Source organism: Ambystoma mexicanum, chromosome 3p, assembly GCF_040938575.1.
Source record: "Ambystoma mexicanum isolate Mex_15411 chromosome 3p, UKY_AmexF1_1, whole genome shotgun sequence".
Lineage (NCBI taxonomy): Eukaryota > Metazoa > Chordata > Amphibia > Caudata > Ambystomatidae > Ambystoma > Ambystoma mexicanum.
In genome coordinates, this window is record NC_090925.1 from 1,227,447,604 (window position 1) to 1,227,474,316 (window position 26,713).

A 26,713-nucleotide genomic window follows, 5' to 3' on the forward strand; every position below is an offset into this window, starting at 1 on the left:
GTTTGTGTTTGGTATTGTTATGGGCATGTATGGTGTAGAATGTACGGTTCAGCCTGTAGCCCCTGTCTGGTTGTGTTCGAACGGATCCCTGCGGGTAAGGTGTAGTATTGAAGCCACTCTTTGTGCTGTAGTAGTTGGCTAGCTTCCTGGAAGCGGATGGGTTTGTCCCTATCACATAGGTCCATCGCTCTAATCCCTGGCCAGTGAGTCTTGATTTTTATGTAATGTGTGGTCTAGACGGATCGAGAGAATTGGCTGTACGCCAGGGCCGCCCGAGCTTCCGAACCCACAAGTGTTGTCATTGTTGGGCCTATCGGTGGGTGTGTCCTCAAGAGGGAAGGCCAGAATTCCACAGATCTCAGTTGGATGTGTCTGTTGTATTGAGCCAGCGTTTGGCCCAGCATGTTTGGGCTGACTAGTAGTAGGTCCACAAAGCTGGCACCTATACTCCATCCTCTTTGGTAGCCTGTAGTACTTCCAGATGAAGCCTTGCCTCTTCTGCCCCCCCTCCAAATAAATGTGGTTATGTGTTGAAGTCCTAATACTACATTGTGTAAGCCCATGCTCTGGGAGAGGTAGGAGAGACAATGGGTATCTTGACTGCGCTCCTAGCATGGCGGTGAGCCTACAAGGGGTCACCAGTACCTTAAACAGTTTGGGGGGTGGGCCAGGGTAGTGGGCGGGATATTGTGGCATTGTCCGCGCGTATAGAATTTGTTTGCTTGATAGCAATGAGTTCGACAGCATACTCTGCCCCTGAAGTCGCAAGTAAGGCAATTGCTATTACATATGCCATGGGTCAGGGGTGGTTGGATATAGTGGTCGATGGATCATTGTATAGTGAGGTTGCTGATAGAGGGATATTGTGGATTAGAGTCTTTCAGGTCGGAGGTAGTGTCTTTACGGCCAGGTCCACTTGGCCGACTGACGGGATTGTTGCCTTTTACCCTTAGAGCGTTGTTGGTGCCATTGTGAAGATTCTGCACGGTTGGTCCTTAGTTTCTACTGACTTTCCTGCCGAAACGGAAGACTATCTTGTGCTGTTTTAGGAGGCGCCAGGCTTCCCCCTAGTCATTGGGAGTGACATTTTATTTTTTTCCTCTTCCAAATGGATGCAGCAGACGGCTGGGAATTTTAGATAATAGTATTTATGATTTGAGGGTTGTAGTGCCTTGAATAAGGAGCTAAGTCTTACTTCAGCAGAGTAATTGTTAAATATACGAACATCTGCACCTTCAGCGCAGATTGTACCTACTGTTCGGTATGTGTGCAGGTTGGCCACCTTATGTTCAGGAGGCGCATGGTGATGGGACATAGTCTTTCTCCTGCTGCCCGTCTTGGAATGTGTATTCTTTCGATCACATAGGTCATTGGTTCTTGAATGTGCAGATGTGAAAGAAGTGTGCAGATGTGAAAGAAGTGGTATGTGTATGCCTCAAGGTTTGGGTAAACCCGACCAGGCGGAGGTTGTTGCGCCGAGAACAATTCTCCTGGTCCTCAACTTTAGACCAGTGGCGCTGGACCTCCCTTATCGGACCGTTCAGTTCTGTAGTGGCCACTAGTGCACTGATCATTGTCCGTAGTGCCTTCTGCTTTGACATCCAGGCGAGTTTGTACATCCTGTAGATCGCGTTTGATTGCCTAGACTTTGGTGTTTGTCTCTTGGGTTCTTTGGCCAATAACCCTCATTTCTGTGAATAGCTTGCGGTTGATTTTGACATCCATCCTGGGTTGTTGGCGTGAAGAGCGGTGTATGGATGTTCTTTTTTTAAAAAAAAAATATATATTTTTATTCTTTATTTGCATTTCGTTCAAAGAACTTTCACAATTTGTATTAAAATGCATTAAATTACTATTAAATTGTTACAATGGTAGTACATACCCAGCTTTCGTACCTGGTGCCATGTAAAAATGGTTAAATCTTGTTCTAAAATTCATTACATTATGCAAATGCACCAATAATTTAATGTACTTTAAAGATCCTTAATTTTATATACATACTTCAAACACACTATTAAAATAAATAGTTCATGCTAAAACATAGTAACATCCAACACATTCCTAAAAATAGGCACATGGTTCGACTGAGCAACACATAATTACTAGTGCTGGCATAGGTCAGCTAAGAATACATTCTTTACATTTAAGTTAATCCCAGGAAGAAGTGTATATTAATCAACTTGTCTCCCCCCCCCCCCCCTGCACTTATTGCCTATACAGCAACACGCCATAGTTGATATAATGCAATGTGCACTCCAGTAACTCCAAGTCCCCTGTTTTATATAATCGTAGTCATGTGGGGCCCAATCTGATCATATACGCGAAACCAAGCAGTTTTCGCTCTGTAAGAAGATGTTTAGCAGTTTCTAATACTCCCGGAATTTTACATAATCGATACTACCGGTAGCTACACCAAGGAAAACCTGAAGCATAGTTCATTAGTCCGCGCCTCAGTAGAAAATATTGCATTGCCGGACTTGGACACTGTCTCGTATATTTTGGGCTGGAGGAACATATGAATAACATTGAAAGGATACTTGGAATTCAGCGAGGATAAGTACATATAGTTATTTGTCCACTGGACTTTACTTTTAATAGACGTTTTAATATGGCAGTCCTGTTACCTCGAGCCAAGTCGGGTAACCAACCAATACCGTATTAATCCATCCTATCCTCGAATTCCATACTACTACACTTAAGCCGCATTCCATTAATAGGGCCAATAGTTGGCATTTGGGATAGGAATTAATTTTTACATGGAGCAATTGCAATCTAATCAATAATTGACCCTTTAAGGCAGCGGTATTCAAACTGGGGGGCCCTGAGAGCTCAGCATGAAATTTTTTTTTAGATTTGAAGAAATGGGCAAGGCTGGCACACATGGTTGAGCTGAGCATGACCCTCTCGGGTGACAATGAGAAAGTGGCCCGCAGTTGTAAATGGATATTCATTCCTTAAGTCACAGACTGGGCCTCATTACAACTATGGCGGTACGGTAACCACTGTGCCGGTAAGCTACCAGCACCGTTGCTACCGGGCCGCCATAGTAAGAGTTGTGCTCACCGGTTCTTAGACAGCCCGCCAGGTCTGACCTGGCAGGCCGTGTGGCACCCGTGAGCACAGCTTGTCGGATGCACTTAACGGTGCTGGTGCATCCGAGCTCCCTAGTCCCATTGAGCCCCATGGGGCTCAAAAGGGAATTGGGGATCTACAGGTACTGCCACCTGCGACAGGGCAATTATCGGGTCCGCTTAACTCGGCATGACCCGGTAATTGCCCATTTGTGGGTGCCGGACCCGGATGCAGCAGCCGTGCCGGTTTTATTGGCACAGCTACCGCCAGGGTTGTAATGAAGCCCACTGTTTAAATAGTACCCAAGGGGGTAATTATTTATGTAAATTGTGATCTATTCAGCAACAATGGTCAAAATTACTAACTGCATAGTTAAGTAACTCATCAAACGGGTCCACATTGGCCAAAATGGTGGCCCATTTTGACTGGCCCACACTAGCAATTTACATTTTTGGTACAGGCATTGCCCTATAGGCCAGTCCGAGCCTGGCTGCTCATCCATAATGGCGAGGGGGCGCCCACCCAGTGGCCCCTCACCCATTATGGAGGAGCTAAGGAGCCAGCTCAGTGAAATGGTGAGCACTTTTTCAGCTGAAGGAGTACTCCTGGGCTGGCTGAACTATCAAAGGGGAAACCCTGTTTCCCTTCAGTTTAGTTCCAAAGCCGCACATGCTCACTGAGCCATGCAAGTGCTGGGGCGTTTTGCTTCGCCAGCATTGCATAGCTCATTGGAAATGCTGGCTGGGGCATTGCATGTCTATGTCCGAGGGGGGGGGGGGGGCTCCTGCGCCTCCTCGCACATATGGCCAGAGCAGCTAGGAGCAGGGTGTGTCAGCACCCACACGCAGGCCAATGCACAAGTTACGTTTATGTTCATTGTTTTTACTTAAACATGTGTATGGATGCGTGTATGCTTATGTTATGAGTGAGTGTATGGTGATGGATGCTCGTGTGAATGAGTGATTGCTGTATGAATGTGCAGCGCCTTGCATATACACATAATCCTGTTGATTGTGTTGGGCCCAGGGATGATATCTTTTTACTGGACAGCGATCATCGATGTCCAGTAAAAAATGTCATGCCTGCCCCCTGGGATCCACCCAATCCTCCCCAACCCCCAAAACCCACCTTTATTGGTTCGGGCGCCCTCGCTATGCTTGGTTGCTATGCCATTTTTGGGGGAATAGTTATGCCCCTCCACTTAAAACTTTAAAAAACAAAATCCCCAGCCGCCACTGGCCCTCGGACTGTTGGGAACGGGATGGGGGGAACCCAGGGACTCTGGTGGGAGCACAATGGGTGGGAACCATGGGATAGTGGTGGGAGCAGAGTGGGGAGAGCACAGGGTGTGATGGGGTGGGGAGAGACCAGGGACTGGGTAGGAGTGGGGATGAGGGAGCCCAGCGACAGATGGGAGCAGGTGATGGCGCGCAATATATACTGTCCATTTGGCATTTCTGCGGGAGGCGGGGGTGGTCCCGACTGGCCCAAATATTGCTCAGGGGGAGCCCCGGCCCAAAAAAGTTTGAAGACCACTGCTTTACGGAAACAAGGCCCAACTCCACCCTGAGGTATTCAATAGGAGTCGATTGAGGTCATTTCAATAGTCTTTTCCAGATGTATCCCTCAATGACATCCAGCCTTTTCAGGTCTCATGGCTAGGGCCTCTAGGCCAAATAAGACAAAATCACTGAGTGTATAAGGTAATGATACCTTCCAGGGAATAACCAGCAGTTTGCCTAGCAAATTTTGCAATCTTGTGTGTCAAACGGCAGGCCTTTATCGCCTTGCGTCTTTTATTGGGACCTACGACCTACTGGCACTCCTATCCAGGCCAAGATAAGGATAGGACTCCACATACTTTAGAGTCCCCAAACTGGTATTAGATCTCGGCTGTTTGATCTTTTCAGGTGCTGCCACCAATACCTTGGTTTGTCCCAATTTGATGGTGAACTCATTTTCGTTTGCAATGTTTTACTGAAATACCAAACATTGTATGTACAATTAAACATAACCAAATCATCCGCATACAACCTACCCAAGGATTGGTGGTAGTCTGGTACTGTGTAACGCATACTGAAATAAAACAGAGGGTGAGGTCTGCCCTGAATGCATTATACAGGAGTAGTCCCAGGGTACACCTGTTTTATTTGCACAGGTTCATCAAGCTTACTATGACGGGGATGAGAGAAAGAGGGAGGGTTCTAATTTGACTGTCCTTAGTCACACAGATGCAGTCTTTAGACTTTGTGTACGTAGAGGGTCCGCGGGAAACACTGGGGGAGGGGGCATTTTGGAAATGTCCACCTATCCAGTGGGCCCTTCAAGATCACAGTTCGTTTGGATCCATCTGCCTGAGCTCTGGGGACTTTACTGGCTTATGATCTCCAAGAGGCCTCCGATGCCGCAGAAGAGACAGATCCGTGTTTCTGACCTACCCCATGTTCCAGTATTACTGCTCACTTATGGAGTTGTAGCAGTGCAAGGCATCTCCTCTGGTAAGGTATCTGGGAGCCACACCTATACCCTCGTATTGGACCCTCTTTGTGGACGGCTTACTACTGGCTGGGGTGTTATAACCTTCCCTCGCATATCCCGTTCCAAAAGTGTAACCGACTTTTCCAAACCACGATGGTCAGATGCCACCACAAAGCATAAACAATGCTTCTAACTTTGTCATCATTGTCTTTCGGTATGGAATGATTAGTTCCACAGCCAGGAGAGTTGCACAGGGTGGAATTGTATCTCCTGGCTCTGTTTTGGGGCTGTTAGCTTCCATATCAGCAGCCAAGGCCTCAAGATTAGGGCTGCCAGATTATTGGGTTGGATATCAAGACATATATTGATTGTATCCTGGGGATTGCCTCGTAATGATTTGCACAATGTGAGCAGGGAGCCATTATTATCCAAGGACTGCATAGAACTAGATAACTGTGCACAGGTGTCGCAAGTCATGCTAAGCTGTAACCCGGTGGGCAGAGCTGCATCATTTTTCTCATACAGGTAATTTGGGCATCAGACATTAGTAAGCTTGCTGAAGTTCCTATGTTACTCAATTGAGTTGACACCTGGCCAATGGCAGCAAAGAAACCTGAGATCCTAGTTTGGGTGCTTGGATGGCCACAACCCCGCCCAATCCACCCAACCCTGGGCCATGTTTTTATTTTATTCAGTTTTTTTTTTTCTTTTCTCCCCGTTTTTAGCTTTGGGTGCTTTTGGAATTTTATGGGCGAGCGTGGGACTGTTGCGCATGGTCTTTCTGACCCCCCCACTCCGTCCCCCCCCCCCCCCCCCCACAACCCTCCCAGTAAGGCTTCACTACTTAGTCCCGATCTTTGCCTTATGTTGGTGCCTTCTTCATACCGTGATTCAGTCAACTCAAGAGTGCAACAAGAAAAGGGAGGGTTCAGGGGAAGATGGGAGGGGATAGAAGGGTCGGAGGTCACAGCCCACAAGCAGCTAAGAAGAAAGGAATTAAAACTACAGAGGTGTCCAGCAGTCGCAGAGGCGACGATTTATCCACTTTTGAACGTACGTACGGGTTTTGTCACCACACTGTGCTCAGTTTTCCTCTTTCAATACAGGTGCCCAGCGAGAGAAAGGAACCATTAGCAAAGTTTATGTTGGGAAGCCGCGAACTGCACACTGTGAGTGCCCCTGCGCCGGGATGGGGCTTATGAGGAAGTAGGTAGAGCTCCAGGCAGTAACAAGTGACGCCATTCTCGGTGGTTCCTGCCGTCACTGTGAACTGCACACAGGCACAGCCCGCACACCTTAATGTTTCTGCTGCGCTCGGGGTCGATGTCTGTGCTGATGTTGCCCTCCGGTGTGGGTTTTGCCATGCCTACAGGGTGGGTAATTGGGGGCTAGTATTTGAAGCACACTGTAGCTGGTCTCAGTTCATTAGATGTAGCTAGGTATTCGTTGTGGTGGTTTCAGCGTGTGTGCTTTCTGCCTCTCGAGCTTGCCAAGCACACCGCGGGCGGGTATGTGCGTCTGGAGCGTGTTCTTGGTCCAATGTTTATTTTTTTAGTGTCCAGGGTAGCCGGTTTACCTTATTGCTGTGGCGTATATTGTGAGCGATCTAGTTTTTGCTGCTGTCCGTGTGAGATGATATGAATCTCCCCTCCTGCTTTTTAGCCAGTCTGCCTGCCCCCAAAGGTCGCTGCGTTCCCCCCCCCCCCCCCCCCCCCCCCCCTACTGTGGTGTCTTCCTTTCTCTGTTCAGTTGGGATTGTTATATGGGGGTCTGTGTCGCACAACTGAGGCTGTTCCCTGTGGGAGAGCAGCAAAAGCGTGTCATCCAGCACTATGGGGCAATATGTAGCAGGAGGAAGGTCTGGGTACTTATGTGTTGTATAATTTTCTCAATAACTGAAAAGAGGCAGTGTTGCTTCAGGTGATGTCCTTTTATTAATATGTGACATCAACGTAGATCTGCAACTTATTAGAAAGGATTTGCAAAGGGCAACAGGCCCTCGAACAGTGGCACAGCTGGTGCGATAGTCAATAGTCTCTCCTTAGGCACTGGGGCCTCTGCTGGGGAGGAGTGCCCAGGAGCACGTCTCACTCCGGTGGCTTGCTCTGAATCCGCACTTCCGGCCGTGCACGAGATCTCGCGAGACCAGCGGTTCTCACGATATATCTACACACCTCCCTCTGATAATGCAAAGGCAGTTTATTGCAAAACAGTCATTGTATCTCACCGGTCTTCTGTGTTCCCTTCGTGGCCGATCGCCTCTCACTGCACACGTCCTGCTGGTCATCTTCTCGCCCTACCATGGGTGCATCTGCTTCAAACTCATTTTCTTCCACTTCTCTGCTATCTGTCTCCGGCTCTCGGTCTTCCCCTCTCTTTGTCCATTACCCCTTCGGCTTAAGATCTTTCCAAGGTCTTCTCTCTTGCCTCTTTTCAAACATGGCTACTCTTTCCATGTTTGCCCATCTTTGGTGCGGACATGGTTGGCTCCTCGGTGAATCACCTTCACGGGTCTGCTGAACCGTGAGCCCGTGATTTGATCCTTGGTCGGTAACCGTATTTTGATCCAATCTCCTTCTTTAACATCTGACCCTTGTTTTGTCCTTCTGTCACTACGTGTCTTGCTGTTCTCTATTCTCCACACCACTTCCGACATGTCTACTTCGTCTTCTCTTACTCTGGCCAACCATGGTGGCACTAGTGTAGAGGCTGCTCTCCTCCCTCTCAACATGCGAAAAGAGGAGATTTGGGTGATCCCGTTGGGAGTCAGTATGTGAGCTGTGATGGCCTCTTTTGTTGTTTTGAGAGGGTCCACTCCGGAAGCAGTCGCTAATTGGATGGCTCCCTTGATAAACCTGTTGGCCCTCTCGACAAGCCCATTAGCTTGGGGATGATAGAGTGCTGCTGTCTTCTGGTGTATGTGGTGCTTCTTCAGGAATAGTTCCATGTCCCTGGATATTAGCTGTACCACGTTGTCTGTAACTAACTCATTGGGGAGCCCTTCCCTCTGGAAGATGGCGGTGAGGACCTCTATTACAGTTGCGGTCGTAATGTTGGGAACAAACTCTGCCTCGACCCACTTCGATAAGTAGTCCACTAGCATTATGCCGTAACGATGTTCGGGTGCCATCGCCTCCAATGGTCCTAAAGTCTAGCCCTACTTTTGACCACACCGCTTCTGGGGTTTCTGTGGGAATCATGGGTGCCTGTCTGATCTTCAGTCGCTTATCACTGTTGAGACCATCATGGCATCTCTCGATCATGGAGCGGATCTCCTGGTCCATTGACGGCCACCAGTAGGCTTCTCTCACTCTGTGACGTGTCATGGTGTTCCCCAGATGGCCCGCATGGGCCCTGCACAGAATGGTCTTCCTCATGCCTGTGGGCGGGATTACCTGGTCAGTTTTCATTATTATGCTGTCGGCTTCTGAGATCTCATCTGCCACTTTCCAATACGGTCTCGTACCTTCTGGCACTGCCCTTTCACCTGGCTATCCATTTCTGATCCATTCTCCTGATTCTCACCATGGTCGGATCCTTTCCGTCTTCTTCCATCCAGTGTTTCTCGCCGAGTTCCAGGTAGTCTGGTGCCTTGAGATCTGTAATGGATGCTACAATGCATTCTTCTTGCAAGAAGGTGGTGGCATTGTCCTTGCCCTCTGGCAATCTTGACATGCAGTCCGCCTGCGAATTCTTCCATCATGAGATGTGTTGTACCTCAAAGGTGTATTCCTGCAGTTTTGCTGCGATGCGTGCTAATCTGGGTGTTGACACTTTGGTGCCGCCTGAGCTGAGCATGTGGATGAGGGGTTTATGGTCGGTTACTAACTTGAACTTTGTGCCCCACACATGTTCTGAAATGTTCCATGGCACAGGCTAGCATCTCCTTCTCTATGGTGGAGTAGATTTGTTTGGCTGATGATTCGAGGCAAATGCTACCACGCGTTCCGTATCAACTCTCTTCTGAGTTAGGACAGCTCCTAGTCCATATGCACTGGCGTCCATTGTGATGACTGTACTCCACTCTGGGTTGAAAGGTTGCAAGCACGGCGCTTCCACTATGTGCCGTTTTATGCTTTCTTCTGGGCTTCTTACCATGTGTACTCCGACCTACCTCCCAAGCACACACCCCCCCCCCCCCCCCCGCCACCCCTGTTTTGAGGAGCTCGTGGAGCAGCTCTGAGGTTTCTGAGAATTTGGGGATGAATTTTGCATAGTACTCTGCTAACCCGAGGAATAACCTCACTTTGTCTTTGTTGGTGGGTTTAGGAGCTTTAGCTACGGCCTGCAGTAAGTTTTGCTTGGGACTAATGCCTTGCTCTGATATCTTGTACCCAAATACTCAACTTTTGCTTTGAATATGCATTTTTCGTACCTTAATCTCACTCTCGCTTCTTGCAGTTTGGTGAGGACTGTTCTCAAAGTGACATTGTGCGTCTGTTCATCCCTTGCATAGACAAGGATGTCATCCTGGAAATAGGCCACGTTTCTAACGTTCCGCAGTAGAGCAGCCATCATTCGTTGAAACGCTAAGGCTGCGTATGATGAGCCAAATGGCATCTTGGTGAACTGGTACGTGCCAAACGGGGTAATGAAAGCGGTGAGTGGCTTGGACTCCTTGTGCAGTTGTATTTGATGGTAGGCGTTCCTCATGTCCAGTTTCGAGAATATTTTGGCTTCCTTCATCATGAGGATCAACTCATTAATGCTCGGCAGTGGCTAGCTATCCGCGATGACCTCCAAGTTTAGGCTGCAAAGATCAATGCAAACCCTTAGCTCTTGTGAATTCTGTTTCTTTATGAGTACGACTGGGCTCAGCCACTCGGAAGCTTCAATTTCTTTGCTGCCATCCTTCTTCATTCTGTCCAATTGGCTTCTGAGTGTGTCTCTTGCAGTTGCTGGCACTGGTCTTACTCTGTGTTTGACTGGGACTGTGTTGGTTTTGTGTAATATTTTGTGGACAAAGCCCTTGAGGTGTCCTGGTTCCTCTGAAAATGGTTTAGGACAGGGGTGCACAACTGATTTTGACAGAGGGCCGAAAGTACCTTACATGAGGGCTATAGTGGGCCGGAAAGTAAATGTGGGCGGGGCGTGGCAGGAGGCTTTTTAAACCCCCAATTTCTACTAAACACATGGAAAAAGAATGTTTTTGAGGGGGTAACGATTTTTATTTGCATTTCAAACTTACATTTCGTACTACACATTTTCCATTGTTATAATTTATTTCTATTTAGTTATTGTATCTCGCATGTTTAGTTAACTTATATATATTTTATTGACCCTAGATTGGACATGCTGTTATTTTGGACTGCTACAGTTTGCTATTTGGGTTGCCCAAGAGGAGTATGGCCTTCATTGAGTCAGGTTTCCTCAAAAAGCCAAAGATGAACATCTCCCAACTGTGCCTGTTTTAGCTTTATTATTGGGTTCACTCTTGGAGTGCAACACTATGCCCCATGTCCCTCACCCCCAACCAAAAACTATGCCCCATGGCCCCCTCACATCCAACCAAACACTATGCCCCATGGCCCCCTCACATCCAACCAAACATTATGCCTCATGGCCCCCTCACATCTAACCAAACATTATGCCCCATGGCCCCCTCACCCCCCCCAACCAAACATTATGCCCCATGGCCCCCTCACATCCAACCAAACACTATGCCCCATGGCCCCCTCACATCCAACCAAACACTATGCCCCATGGCCCCCTCACATCCAACCAAACACTATGCCCCATGGCCCCCTCACATCCAACCAAACACTATGCCCCATGGCCCCCTCACATCCAACCAAACACTATGCCCCATGGCACCCTCACATCCAACCAAACACTATGCCCCATGGCCCCCTCACCCCAAGCAAACACTATGCCCCATCACCCCCAAGCACTATGCCCCAGGGCCCCCTTACCAACCAAACACTATGGCAATTGGAAAAAACATCTTTTTGGAGGTGTACCGTTTTATTTGCATTTAAAACTTACATGTTGTACTATACATTTCTCCAAATCATACAGGATGAAACAGTGAACCAGACATAGTTGATCAGTGAGAAACATTGCAGCGTTTCTCAGCTGTCAGTTTCTGGATCTCGGGCTCCAGTGAGGTTGTTCCTACTCTCAGGATAGCATGGAGATGTTGGTCAGTTAGTCTTGTCCTTAGGCTGGATTTATGTAGTTTCATTTGTGAAAAAACTTGCTCACAAATGTAAGTACTGCCAAACATAGAAACCATCTTTAATGCTTCCCGTGAAAGATTGGGGAATTGCGCAGTGTCCAGAGACTGATAGAAGACTAATAAAGCATCTCTCTGTGCTTATTTTTGAGGGCACTACAGCACTGAAGTTCAATCAGTTCCAGTTCAGGTTGCACACTGTCAACATCAGCTGAGAAAGGGTCTGCAAAAAGTTTAAGAGGCTCGCTGGGATTTGAATTGTAAAACGATTCTCAAAAACATTTTGCAGGACCTTCACATGCCGATACCACCCTCCATACTTGTCATGGGGGGAAAACCTCTGCACATGCGGGGTAGTGTGCCAGCATCCCTTTCTCCAGTTGGGCTGTCAGAAGCCTTAACTTTATTTCAAAGGCACAAACTGCCTCAAACAGATCCGATATGAGATTTTGGCTTCCTTGCAACTGTAAATTTAAATCATTGAAATGGCCTGTCAGGTCAGTCAGAAAAGCAAAGTCGGCTACCCAGTCAATATCTAGCATGACAGAAGTGTCCATTACCTTTGCATCAAGGAATGCTTTTATTTCGTGCTGTAAAGCAAAGAATCGCTTCAGCACATTGCCACGACTAAGCCATCGAACATCGGTGTGATATAGGACATCACCATAATCCGCCTTTACCTCTTCTAGAAACGCCTGAAACAATCGGTGATTTAAAGAGCGTGCACGGACAAAATTACCGTTTTCACAACAAAGTCCATCACTTGAGTGAATTTCGAATGTTTTGCACATAATGCCTCCTGGTGGATTATGCATTGATAATTTTTTAAATGGACAGCCTTCTCGCCTAAGTGCCTTTTCAAGCAGCCAATAAACCCATGTTGCTCCCCAACCATGGCTGGCGCCCCATCAGTCGTCACGCCTACCAACGCATCCCATGGCAATTTTAAATCATTAATGACTTTTTGAAAGGCATTAATGTCAGCACCAGTAGTCCTGCCATGCAAAGATACCAGGGAAGCCAGTTCCTGAAATACTTTGCATTGATTATCGACCCCCCCCCCCCCCCCCGAATGAAAATTAAGAGTTGGGCTGTGTCACGTGCATCTGTGCTCTCATCAAGGGCAGCTGAAAAGAACTTGACATCCTTACACTGCATTTTCAGTTGCCTGTAACAATTGTCAGCCATATCTACAATACGCCGCTGGATACTCATACGTGAAAGGGGAACATTTGTAAAAACATCATTTTTTTTTTTTTTCTTTACACACTGCCTCGCAAATCTCCATCAGGCAGTCTTTAACGAAATACCCATCTGTGAAAGGACGTGCTGACCTTGCAATAAACCGAGCAACCTTATAACTCGCAAAGGTGGCACATTCAGATTCTTTTTTTTTCTGGGCAAAAACACCCTGTTGCTTAGCCAGCTGTGTTTTTAGCTCCCCAGCTTTCTTAATTCTCGCTTCCCCCTGCAAATCCTTATATTGTGAATGTTTTGATTCACAATGGCGGCGGATATTATATTCCTTGGGGACTGCTATGCGTTCGAGAAAAATGAGACACGAGTACACATCAGGTTTGGACTCGCTGAAAAAAAACTTCAGTCCACTCATCCTTAAATTGACGGTGCTCCTGGTCAATCTTTTTTTTTTTACTGCACTAAACATTGGCAGGGACATCTTTAGATAGATATGAAATCCACTGTTATGCTCCCACTACGACGGTCCAAGTCTAGAGTATATACAAATTATATACTTTTTGGAGAATCCTAGAAGCGACAAAAGAACAAGATCAGATAAAGAACATAGCCTTGCCAGCATACCTTTTCATGCACTTATTGATGGAAACTTTGAGGAATAGTGGGCTGCATGGCATATCAACCTGCTATGTTTGAGATTAAGGTGGAAATTGAGGACATACTTTTTTTTAAAAAAAATAACATTTTAAAGCACAAGCTGTTGCCAAATTATGAGCTTTTGAAAGGAATTATCACAGGATGACCAATTACTTTAGTGAACATACAAAGAAAGTGATCTCAGTTTCTTCCTGGGCAGGGCAAAACTGGCAGGAGCACCAGAGAAATAGTTTCTGCTTGTGCTTCTATCCCCCTGAACAATGATTGATGGGGTTGTAGAAGGGTAACAATTACCCACACTCAATGGGTCTCAAACGCTTGATCGAGGTTTAGTTGCAAAATTACAGGAGCAGACATCATCCAGGACCTTACTAGAAAAGGCTGCAGCCGATTTTGAAAGCTTTAGGAATGTACAAATAACCACACCCACTGCTGACCCTTGACACTCTGGCCCAACATCTCTAAGGATATGCTATGATAGTTTATTTCTGGTAGAGCCGGAGAATTACACAAGGTGAAGGAGAGGGGAGGGGAGGAGAAAGGAGGGAGAGGAACAAAACAAGCTTTTATCGTACTAGGCCTGACGACATTTCAGATAGTGCTGGAGAGGGAGAGGGGATAGTAAGTGGGGGTGGGGGGGGGCAAACATTTGTTACTATCATACCATGTCCAGGGACAATTCTGGACCTAGGAGTATGATCTTTAGGGGACTGCAGCGAATGCCAAAGGGCATCACTAAATGGGAACAGAGCTACATGGTGATGCCGATTTGGGTTTGGCCCGGGATTTACACACTGGATGCAGTTGCTATACATCAGGCCAGTGGCCAGGGTTCGCACTGGCAAACACATTTCACTTGCCTGTGTGATCCTACAGGGCACCAGGCAAGGCTGCCAGTTGTCTCTGATGTTATTCACCCTGGCCCACCTCACCCCCCAACTCAGCACACACAAACATGCACCCATACAGACCCGAACCCCCCCACTCCAAACCCCCACCCCCCAAATCAGCACACACAAGCACCCAACCAGACCCGAACCCCCCCCAACTCGGCACACTCTCAAACATGCAAACATACAGACCCGAACCCCCCACCCCCAACTCAGCACACACAAGCACCCAACCAGACCCGAACCCCCCCCAACTCGGCACACTCTCAAACATGCACCCATACAGACCCGAACCCCCACAACTCCAAACCCCCACCCCCCAAATCAGCACACACATGTACAAGCACCCAACCAGACCCGAACCCCCACCCCAACTCAGCACACACAAACATGCACCCACAGACCCGACCCCCACCCCAAATCAGCACACACAGACCCGAACCCCCACCCCAACTCAGCACACACAAACATGCACCCACACAGACCCGACCCCACCCCAAATCAGCACACACAGACCCGAACCCCCACCCCAACTCAGCACACACAAACATGCAGCCATACAGACCCGAACCCCCAACTCCAAAGCCCCACCCCCCAAATCAGCACGCACAAGCACCCAACCAGACCCGAACCCCCACCCCAACTCAGCACACTCTCAAACATACAGACCCAAACCCCAACCTCCCAACTCAGCACACACAAACATGCACCCATACAGACCCGAACCCCCATCTCCAAACCCCCACCCCAATCAGCACGCACAAGCACCCATACAGACCCGAACCCCCACCCCAAATCAGCACACACAGACCCGAACCCCCCACCCCCAACTCAGCACACACAAAATGCACCCATACAGACCCGAACCCCCAACTCCAAACCCCCACCCCCAAATCAGCACACACACAAACATGAACCCATACAGACCCGACCCCCCCACCCCAAATCAGCACACACAGACCCGAACCCCCCCCACCTCAGCACACACAAACATGCACCCATACAGACCCAAACCCAACTCCAAACCACCACCCCCCCAAATCAGCACGCACAAGCACCCAACCAGACCCGAACCCCCAACTCAGCACACTCGCAAACATGCAAACATACAGACCCAAACCCCCACCCAACACCCCCCACCCCCGCATCTCAACATACACACAATACATTCAAATCCAAATATCCGACACACATCCGGCCCCCCCCCCCCATCACAACATACACACACAAACAAAGCAAAACAGACCGACACACAAACAGACCACTTACCGGAGATGTGGTGGAAGGCAGGCAGGTAAGCGGCAGGTAAGCTAGAACGCTGGATTTGTACTACGGCTGGCGTGGTCCAAGGCTGAAATGCCTTCCGGTATCAAGCCTTATGGACCACGCCAGCCGTAGTGCTGGCCCTCCATTGGTGCAGCACACACGCATTACGTGGCTCGTAGGAGCGACGTGGTGCGTGTGTGTGTGCGCTGAGCAAATGAGGGCCAGTGTTTTGTCCTTCTCTAAAATTAATTTGCCTTCACTTTTCTGATGTTGGTGTGAACCACCAGCATGTTGCAGATGAGACTCCGCATTGTTACCAAGTTGCAGAGCGCCGCCAGTTCGCAGTTTGGTAACAGTCATCAACAGGTTCGGACGCCTCTTGCTTGCGGCTATAGAACCAGATTCTGTGCATGATGGTATTCTCCTTGCTAGCGAACCTTTTAACAATCCTTCTTGCAGCCTCCTTGAAAACTTTGTCGATGTCACTGGCTACCGGCTCGAGACTCTCAAACACCCTCTGCCCTTCGACGCCGAGGGCATTAAGTAACATCGCCCTGTGTCTTGCCGCCAAGTAGCCTGCACCACCCAAGGCCTCTACGTACGTTGTGAATAAGGGTTGCCATTGTGGCCATGGAATGGCAGGTCTACCTGGAGTTTGCAGGAAGGGCGGTGGTGGTGTCGCTCCTTGCATGGCTCCGCGCGGGCTTCAGTGGTGATCCTCGTCACCAATTATGTTGTATAATTTTCTCAATAACTGAAAGGAGGCGGTGTTGCTTCAGGTGATGTCCTTTTATTAATGTGACATCCAACGTAGATCTGCAACTTATTAGAAAGGATTTGCAAAGGGCAACAGGCCCTCGAACAGTGGCACAGCTGGTGCGATAAATAGTCTCTCCTTAGGCACTGGGGCCTCTACTGGGAGGAGCACGTCTCACTCCTGTGGCTCGCTCCATCTCAATCCGCGTGGGGGGGTGGGGGCGCACTTCTGGCCGCGCACGAGATATCACGAGACCAGCGGGTCTCGCGATATCTCTACATTATGCTCATTTAATCCCACTGTAGTCTATGGCCTGCTGTATAATAGCGTTCACCGGTCATGTGCCCCTGGCATTCGGAGGTGCCCCTGTCACGGTGCGTTCTACGGTTCATGTTTTGTCTGACTGTCCCTGCATCATGCTCGGTGTGGGGGGGGGGGGGGTATTCAATCCCATGTCAGTCTGCGTAGACCACTGTCGCGTCAGCCGGACTTTTCTTGCTATATATAGCTGAGGACTTCCAATCCGTGAGGGCACTGCAGTGCAGTCTTTTTTGCTGTTTGTGTACCCGCCCCGACACCGCCCACCGCCCCCCCCACCCCGGTCAAAAAATAATTTTGATAATACCATTAGGATTATCCCAGTTAACTGCATTGATGTGTACCAGAAGCCACTATATAATTTAGTTCACATAATCTAACCATATTCTTTTGTTTTTGTGCCCTACAGTGTTGATTTCGAAAATCTCCGGGATATTCCCATTTTGGTCTTGGATGTTAATGAAGACTTCAAAAATGACAAGATTAAACAGGAGGCTTTATTGGAAAAGGTATGTACAGGAGATTAGTGTTCAATATGATTGGTCTTCTTCAGATATATAAATGTTTCCGCTCGGTTAGTAATTTCATCCTTAATTAAATCTGAGAGGTTGGACAGTCACACCTTTTCCTTCAGTGTTAATGTTCATTTTATTCCCAGAGTTTGTAGTAAAATGTGTGCCTAGAGGATTGCTTTCTTGCAAAGACTTTACTGCTGTGGACCTTAGTTTTTTCTTCCTCCAGGTTAGTACATTGGACCCATCATTCATGTAGCCTAACATGGCTTCTAGAATCCCCCTACTCCATTCTGTGGCCGACTTCTGCTCACTCTGCTGCTTCCACACTGCACTGGCTGGCTCTGCTGCCTCCGTTTCACCCCACCACTTTTCTTCCCCACCCCCGTTTAGGCTACTCTCCTATGTCTTTACACCCCGGCCCCTGCCGTGACTCCTCCCTCACTAATTACTACACCATCACTCAGCCAGAAATCTCAAACTGGTGTCAACTGTATGGCAACTCCAGCTTAAAAGGAGTGTTGTATGTGATCATTTGATGTTGTGCCGGCATCCTCCTCTGCCATCCCCATTGTTTGGGAGGGGGGCGGGGTGCAAGGAGGCGACGGGGGGGGGGGGGGGGGGCGGTAGAGTGTTCATATCAAACATGGTCTGTGGCTCAAGTGCTAGCCAGAGGAACTGCTGGGCCCCCTTGCGGGGGGGGGGGGGGGGGTAGATGTCTGGCCATGCCCAACTTCGTGTTTTGGATTCCCCATGTTAAACCTCATGCCTAGCTATTCTGTAGCTGCTAAATTGGCCCTCACCTGCTGTGAAAAGGACTGGTGGTTGGGAGCCAAGGAGCATATGGGGGGAGGAGCCGTTCCCATGCAATCACCCTTTTAGATTTGTTCTATAATGGAGCTGGGCAGGTGGCATCCCTTGGGTAACCTCAAAGCTATAAATGTTCACCCTTTGTGGCCCATAGGCTTTCACTAGCCCGGAGGATCTCCACATGCCTCTTTTCAAATTGTTTGCCAAAACAAATCCCGAGGCTGCAACTGGTGGGGCGAGGGTGTATTAGGAAAAATAGTCCATCTGGTTGTCCCTTCCTGAACCTTGTGGCAAGGTAAGTGGTATAGGACACCCTTCTCCCAATAATGTTGGCTTCAATGCATAAAGTCAGCTTGGGGGTGTGTTGGAGTGGGGGGTGTAAGACAGGGCCCAAACAAAGTTGTATACCAGGATGAAGCAATAAAGCCTTTTCAAAAGTTGCATAGTAAATGCCCTCACACCAGCACCTTCATTCCTCTCGCCCAACCGTCGCTTCTGGAACCTCCATGCACCCAACACTTGCCTTGGGAACTTTTTTGGTCACATTCTATATACTGTAGTGGGTCGGAAGGAGTCAGACATTTCTTTTTATGAAAATTATAAGTAGAAGGCTAAACATTTGCTATTACTAAAGGGTGTACCCTATCCAAAAAAAACAAACGAAAGGTGCTTGTCCGTTGTCACAAAGTCCACGAGTGTTCGCAGAATTTCTCATGCTCACTTGTGCAACCTTGTTCTGATGAGGTCAGGATCTTATCTGAAAGGTTTGATACCAGATTTATGCTTTGAACTTTAATGTATCCTGGTCTGGTGGTGACCCTTGTTACATACCTTTCTTCTGGGGGGGGTTCACCCACCCCTTGTATCGAACTCTCTGTATCCAGAGTTGACACATCTGATGAGAGGTTCTTGATCTTATCTGTTTAGTGGAGGACCCGAGGTTCCCCTGCCTGTAGCTCCAGATCTGTTCTAAAATAAAATTTGTGACCAAATATATATTTTACCTCGGGTGATGAGGCTAGTGTACTATCTGAAGCTCTTCATTTGATCAGCGTGTTTGGGCTAGTCCTAGATTTTCTGAGTTTCACTTAATTCTGGTTAATTTTAAGAATGTCATGTATGGTTTTATAGTGTTTCTGCTTTGTAGCCTCTGGGGATGGCTTTATTTTTTTGTCTTCAATGTAACAACTTTTTTTTGTTGTAATTCTTTTTTTCTGGCATGTTCTAGTAAAAGAGCTCTCATTACATGAGAGCTGTGGTTCAGATCTTGCTATTTCTGGGCACTATCCGTATCTTGGGTTATTAAAATCTGGAAATATCAGAAGACCCACTCCTCCAACCCCCTGGTAATCTTTCATTGATCTATTGTATTTGTCATTTGTATAGCGCCTTACCCATTTGTATGGCATCAATGCACCTTGTGGTTGGAACGCTCTCGGCGACCGAAGCCTCTGTGTGGGACATAAGAGTTAACTTTAAGGTGTGTGTTTTTTGCCAGGAAGGACTATTGAGCTGGCTAGGCTCCAGTAAGCAGCCCAGAGATCAGGCACGTGGGTGGTTTAGTTCACAGTGCTAGTGCTGCCCAGCTAGACCAACATAGGTTGTCACTGTCTACTAATGGCAGAGGTGTTGAGGCATGTCAAGTGTGGACGGGTATGCAAGCTGCTAGATTTGATTTGCATAGCCATGGCTGGGCGTCCACAGACGCGGTGCAAGTTGTACATACCTTAAACTTGGATAGCGTCGCTCTTCGATGTAGTCTTCCTACGTCCAACGCGATTGGCTGGTTTGCAAGCTGTGGTCTCTCCAGATTGAGAACCTGAGTAGTGGGAAGGAGGCCTGGAGGGATGTGGGAGTGAACTCTGCCTGCACTACCTCAACAATCTCATATTACGGTGAGCCACTGGCATCTGTGGAGGTTTCGGTGGATGGGTGCGTTGTCTGGTTTGGGCCAGTGCTTCTGTGCGTCTATCACAGTATAGAGTGCAAGAAGGTTTCAAGAGCAGACAGGAAAGAGCCAGGTTTTGAGGGCCTTTCTGAATGCCAAGTATTTGTCTGTGGAGGGGCAGAGTTCCAGATTGGAACTTGGATGGAGAAGGAAGATCATCCCAGTCTGGGGCAGTTGTAATATGGGACAACTTGGAGATGCTGTACTGGATCCTTGTACTTGAGAGGTAGTAGTGAGTTTGTCTTGGAGGAATTCCATGCCGGTGCTGTGGATGGTACAGCGAGTGATGCACGTGGCTTTAAAGGTAGTATGTCGACCAATAAGGGAGCCAGTGGAGGACTCTTAGTGTAGGGCTGATGTATTCTCTGGGAGGGAGGCCATTGAGCAGGGGGGGACACAAGTTATGATACTTAACGGTTGGAGTGCAGCAGTGATGGGACTATTACTTACTAGCCAGCAAACCTTGGTAAGCTATGTTATGCAGGTGAGTGGGGCGGTAGGGCTTTCCCCGACTACAGTAAATGTATTTCCACACCCTGACCACTCTTACCTTGTCAGTTGCTGCTGGTTGACGGTGGCAGGTTTCCCAGGCAAATGCAGGTGAAGATTCGCCTTTGGAAGCTCCCCGAGCAGGAGGCTTCCCTGGGAGTGTTGTAGATGAGGTGTTTCATGTCAGGGGGGCCCTCCTGGGCCAATCAACGGGTATGGCGCTAGGTGTGCAGAGAGGAAAGCCCCAAGGTTAATCAGAACGAAAAATGGGAGTGCTGCAGCTCTTACATTAACCCCCCCCCCCCCCCCCCTTCCCTTGATTCCCAGAAGTCGTTGGGGGTGTAGGGCTAAACTGTAGGACCTAGTGCCTTGGTGAAGCTTCTGGCCTGTGGACCAGTGGAAGGAGGTTGTGGTAGGGAGAGGGAACCACCAAGGAGGTGGAGCAGGGAGGGGAAACTTGCACGGAGTGTGCAAGGGGATGTTAAAGTGACCAAAGGTAATTCTACATTACTTCCACCTCCCTTTGGGAGATTTTGTTCGACTAACATTTTTGACACAATTTCTCTTGTGTCCGCTGAATATTGCAGGATTGTGTTGCTAGTGCTGGCCCTTGGCGCAAAGAGCACTTGGTGTCATACCTTGTTAATAAATATTCTGCCATTCTTAGTTGGATCCCTGCAACTGTAGGATGGGCCATAAACAGTCCATTGAAGCAAAGAAACATTTACGCTAGGGCTGTGCAATATATTTGTTTTGGAAGTATATTGATCTATTTTCAAAAGTGATGTGTAAGATTAAACAATCTTGTTAACATTGAGATATATATATTTGTTGCCCATGGAATAATGGCAAATCAATATGACAAAAAGGTCACTTAATGCCTACTTAGTACATATAGGATGTGTATCTTATTTGATTGGTTTGTTAGTATTGCTGTTATTGTTGAGGATGTACTTTAAACTCAATTGCAATTTTATGATTGGTGGAACTGTCAATGTTAGATTTGTTTTGCATTTACTGATCAGTGCTAGTACTGTTGGCATCTCATGTAGTTGATTTACAACTAAGCAATTAACCCACACAAACATTATGGAGACACAGCTTCCTTAGTAGGTGGCACCAAACATGTGGGTTTAGATTACTTTTCCTTTTTTGTTTGATGCAGACAGCCTCGAAGTAGGTGGTTGTGTTGACAGCTGTCATTGGCCATTGCCTGACCATGACGATTGTTGTTGGGTAACCCCCTTATCAACCCAGAAGGGGCTTTGCTGTTGAATGCTCCTTCCGAGGTGAGAAGGTCACTGGCAAAGTCTTTGATGATAAGACAGTTGGTGGCTTTGTGGGGGTGATGTTGCAGATGGTGTAGACACCCCCGGGATCCCAAAGAAGTGGTCTTGGGATCCATGGTCCTTAGAAATATCCCCTAGGGTGCCCTAAGGAGTTGGTGAAGGGGAGGAGCAGTGCTGAGAAGTTGATGGGGCAGAGTAGTAGTAAGATTTACTTAGAGGGAGAATAGAAAACTGATTGAGGAGTAGAGCTGGCAAGGTGAGAAAGTGCTGATTGGACGAAAGGGGGCAGTGACGAGGCGGTTTGTAAAATGCAAAGGATTTCAATGGAACACCAAGTGCAAAACTGTCAGTGTGACGAGGTGTTGTGGGATAAGAACATGGAGTGAGTCCATGTGGAGGGGGGGGGGGTGAATAGTGTCTTGAGGCTAATTTAATCTTGGAGACAAGAATGATGTAAACCTCGACTAGAATTATCATAGGGTTCAACCTAATGTCTCTAGGCCACAGCCGATCATAGAAGGATTCATAAATGTCTGGCGTGCAGGTACATGTCCAGACAATATAAGCAGTGGTGGGCCCAGGCAACGAAGGACAAAGCAAACTTGATACAGAGGACGAGAAGCAGGCAAGACACCCTAGCAGCTAAAATGCAAGGCCCAAGAAGGTGTGTGAATACTGGGACCACCAACTCCCCTCCCTGTAGGTGAAAATAACATTCCATCACTTAATGCCGCCCCTGTACCCTGCTTCCCAGAGTGAGCTTGCCTACCAACCCTCTTTGCTAAATGTCATGTCTACTTTTTTAAGTGTTAAACTGCCACCTCTACTGCACCGTCTTTCTCTCAGGCTACTGTGAAAATCCAAATGGTGCTCTTCATATAACACATTTTATTTCTTTGATGGCCATCTTTATTTTAGTGGGGAAGGGCAGTTTGGTGTAGATGTTACACACTCCCATACTAACAAATAAAGAACCGTTGGTACCACAGTCTTCCTGCTAGAATTGATTTAGTTTATTGGGCATTTGTATGGTGCTTATACACAAGTGTTTCCTGAATGTCTGGAGTACTGGGGTCTACTGAGGGGTAATGTCTTGCCTGGTAATTTAGTCAATGCCTGATCACCCTTACACTGTTATATTTCTTTTTTAAATGATTCTTTTTATGTTTTGCAGGTCAAGGTTTTTCTAAACTCGCTTTAACCTTTGAGGATGGGGATCCTTCTAAAGGAAATGGTTATTCTTGGATGCTCCATCAGACATTATCCTCTGCAATACAAACAGATACCAACTTTATTGTATATTTGTGTGTATATATGTATAAATGCTGTCATGTATACCATGGCTAACTGGTTCTGAGAACTGGGAAATGCTATTGTTTTTAATGTAAATTGCTGCTTTGTTTTTATATATTTATATACTTTTTTTTAACCTTGCCTTATAAAGGGGATACGTTGCATTGTTCTATAGTCTGAGGTCAAGGACACGAAGGGCCATTTTACTATGCTATTGTTGGTGCTCTGTTTTTAAAATAATTTTTTTTGCTATTCCCGTTCATGGAAGCAGTACAACATATTGCCCCACTATTCGGAGTCTGACCTACTATAACTGCCACTAAATGCTAGGAAGTGAACAATGGTACTAGCACCTGCTTCCGCCATACATCTTGCTCTAATATGGAAATCCACTTGAGAGGTTTGTTAAGAATGCAAAAAAAGGCCTCAGAAAATCACTAGTGGTGCTTTCCCAAACATCTGACTTCTCTTGTCAAACCCCCAATAATTGACTGAGGAAAATGACATCTTCTTTGGGACAGCTACTTGGGGGCGGAGAGCTTCCTGTACCTATTTGGTTGCCTTCTTGACCTTCCTAATGGTTCTTGACTGGGAAGCTGAGTAAACAATGAGCTGCGCGGAGCCTCATAACTCCCCTGTGTTAATTTCCTTTTGTGAGCGAACTATTGCTGCTTAAGCATCCACTCCAATTGGTGACAAGTCAGGTGTTTTTTTTTTTTTTTTTTATTATTTATTGCTCTCTGGGCACATGCAAAGCATGTTTGGGCAAAAACACCTTGCATGGCTAAGGTGGTTCTTCAAAACCCTTCTGTCTCACTCTCCCATGCCCCCATGATTGTTAACCTATCTTGGTATGCAATACAACACTTACTTATGCCATATCCTCTATTTGGAGGACCAACACAACTTGCTTTTAAGGACGGCACTAGGATTGTACTTGGATCGGCACAAGTTGGTTTTCTGACAAGATGTGGTGTCCCTAAACTGGAGAAAGTGGTGTTAACCTCTTGACATCCATTGAGTTGTTTCATTCTAGAGTCCATACCAAATGGCCTCACCTGATTATGTCATTGCTGTGGAGATCCAGGCAAAAGCAGCTTCATTTATGGATTAGAGACCAATACTGTAAGATGTTCTTTTCAACACAGCTACTTGGATGTCTGGGTGACCGTTTGTTCAGACTGTGTTAAGAAATCTTAAAGAGGCCAATAACCAACATTGCCCTACTCTAAATGGTCCATACCGTCAATCTTCTGTGAGTTTTAAAATCTGGCACTAGGATGTAATAGTGTTGTTCTCATAGTTGCTGCCTTATTCGTAAACCACTTTCTTTCATGTAAACCATCCTTCCGTTTCTTCTGCTTTGTATCTATATAGGTATATATTGTTTTAGATGGTCTTATTAATGTGAGAGCTACTCTATCACCAATTGGCCCTTTCAGTGTTTGGAGCCATGCATACCATGCCCTCATCGCTTTCTGTGCTTGGTGTCTCCTATACTCTATAAAGGCCCTCTTAATTTTTACCCTGGGTTATTATCACTCCGCAGTTTACCTAATCGAAATGTTTGGGCTTTCCTCTTGAAGATGTAGTGGGGCACTTTATAGATTGTGAACACTACATTACTGACTTAAATATTTACCTATATTCTTGAATTGATTACCACCTGCAGTTACGATTAGTTGCTAGTGGAACTGGTAGCTACGGGGTGTTGTGGTTAAATCCTAAGGTTGAGGTATTTCTTTGTACACCTTTAAAATTATTTGAATTTAAACAATTAAGGGAAGTGTCATAATCCCAGTGCCCCACATATTTGAATAATATTTTTTAACTTTTTGAATGTAATAGATTCAACCATCTTGATGTAAATGGATTTTATTTTGCTGGTGGACTTGCATTAATATTTCCCAGCATATTCCCTGGTGAGGAATCACTTGGAGAGTTTAGGGTTCTAAAGATTGAATGCCAGTTTTTTTATTCATAATTTTCTCATGTAGGCTTTCCATGTGACATTCAAGGTGCAGCCCAAAGTGTCCTATGTACTAGTTGGAACATCTGTATGTCAAAACACGAAACGAGGGCATCGCGTGTGGATTGCCAGCTTTATCCGATTGGCTGTCCAGCAGTTAATTACTTTATGATGCAAACTGGAACCTATGGATGTTGTGCACTAATTATTCTGTAAATCTAAGCTATTGAAAAAGTGAACATTTGGGCTGACGCCTTCTGGTACCCTGGAAGATTCTGTAATATGCAGCTTGTGTTTAAAATGCATTCTGATGTATTTTTTTTCCTCATCTGTGTGAGTTGTATTACCTTTAAAGCTTTTAGCCTTCTTTTTCAACGTTTGGTGCTATAAAGTAATATTCGTATGTCTGTGGCTACTAGTTTACATAAAGTTCTACTTTACACCTGCTGTTCTGTCTGAAAAATGTGAATGTACATGTTTGTGAAACTGCAGTCTAGGCATCCAATTCACATACGTGTGGCTCTGACATGTACTTCACTGAAACCTAAAGGGCTTTTTGATGCACAAAAGTACTATTGTTAACTCTGACCGTACTATAGACTTACTAGGTGCAAGCCAGTAAGTCATTTACTCCTAGTAAATTTGTGAAACAAATAGCCATCTGTGTGTGTAAGTGAAGGGTAACTCTGTTACAAATGTAACATTGACCAATTGTGGCCTAAACTGCACACATTGTTGCCCAGTGTGAGTTATTACATGCAGTCACAGATGAATACCCAAATGTATAGCCCACATTGTTTGTACAGCTATCTTGCAATAAATGTGTTTTCAATTGTTCTTACTGTGCTCCAGGAATTTGTGTTGATTACATTTTCTTGTTTTGTTCGTGCCTATGTCTTAGAACAGTTTACCATTGGGTCATAATCCTGCACTATGTAATTCAATACATGGTTTCCTCCTTGAAACAATCCCAAAAACCCAATTGTTTGTGCAGAAATCATGCCCCGTACCATTTTGGGATATGCATTAGCCTTCTTTCGTCCCGCCTCATCAAAAGTTTTGCCAGAAGCTCTTCCCTAATGTAAATAATATTGAGTTTGAAATACTTGGGAGGCAGGGATTCCCAAGCGCTTGCACTGTTGAACGTTGACTAGTGCTTTCCAATTGATGTCACCCCATTCCTCGCCACCAATTTGGCACTATTAGTCCTGACCCTGCTTAAGTGGATTGCCAACTCAAAATTTGTTTTTTCGTCTATATGTTGGCTCCTGAAAATTGCTGCTTCCCCCTTTTCTAGGGGTGCCTTTGTATGATGAAAAACATTTTCCAAACACTGCAAAAGCTTGACATTTATTGTGAATGGCACACATCATTTGAGTCTTGAAGTCAACCTTTCAAGTTTGGTGGGCAAAGCTCATGTTCTGTGGCATATACGGCCCTGAAACATTGATCTGGATCAATTCCATGTGCTTGCATGGACAGCGCATGAATTGTCGGATCTTTCACAAATTCAAAATCCATCTGCTGGAAGATTGGCTTTGACATCCACTGTTTGTGTCTTTTGGTAAAATCCTTGTAACGAGGCATCCTGAG

The 26,713-nt window shown here is 46.7% G+C and overlaps 1 protein-coding gene across 1 annotated transcript in view; it reads left to right on the forward strand.

The window, feature by feature from the left end:
• The window catches only part of LOC138581389 (deoxycytidine kinase 2-like), a 76,453-nt gene extending 50,496 nt beyond the window's left edge, over positions 1–25,957 (forward strand). The window contains exons 6-7 of the mRNA XM_069652684.1: positions 17,220–17,319; positions 23,033–25,957. Of these exons, the coding sequence (XP_069508785.1) occupies positions 17,220–17,319; positions 23,033–23,059 (127 nt within the window). The 3' untranslated portion in view covers positions 23,060–25,957. The remainder of the gene's footprint in view (positions 1–17,219; positions 17,320–23,032) is intronic.
• Positions 25,958–26,713: the final 756 nt, after the last annotated feature.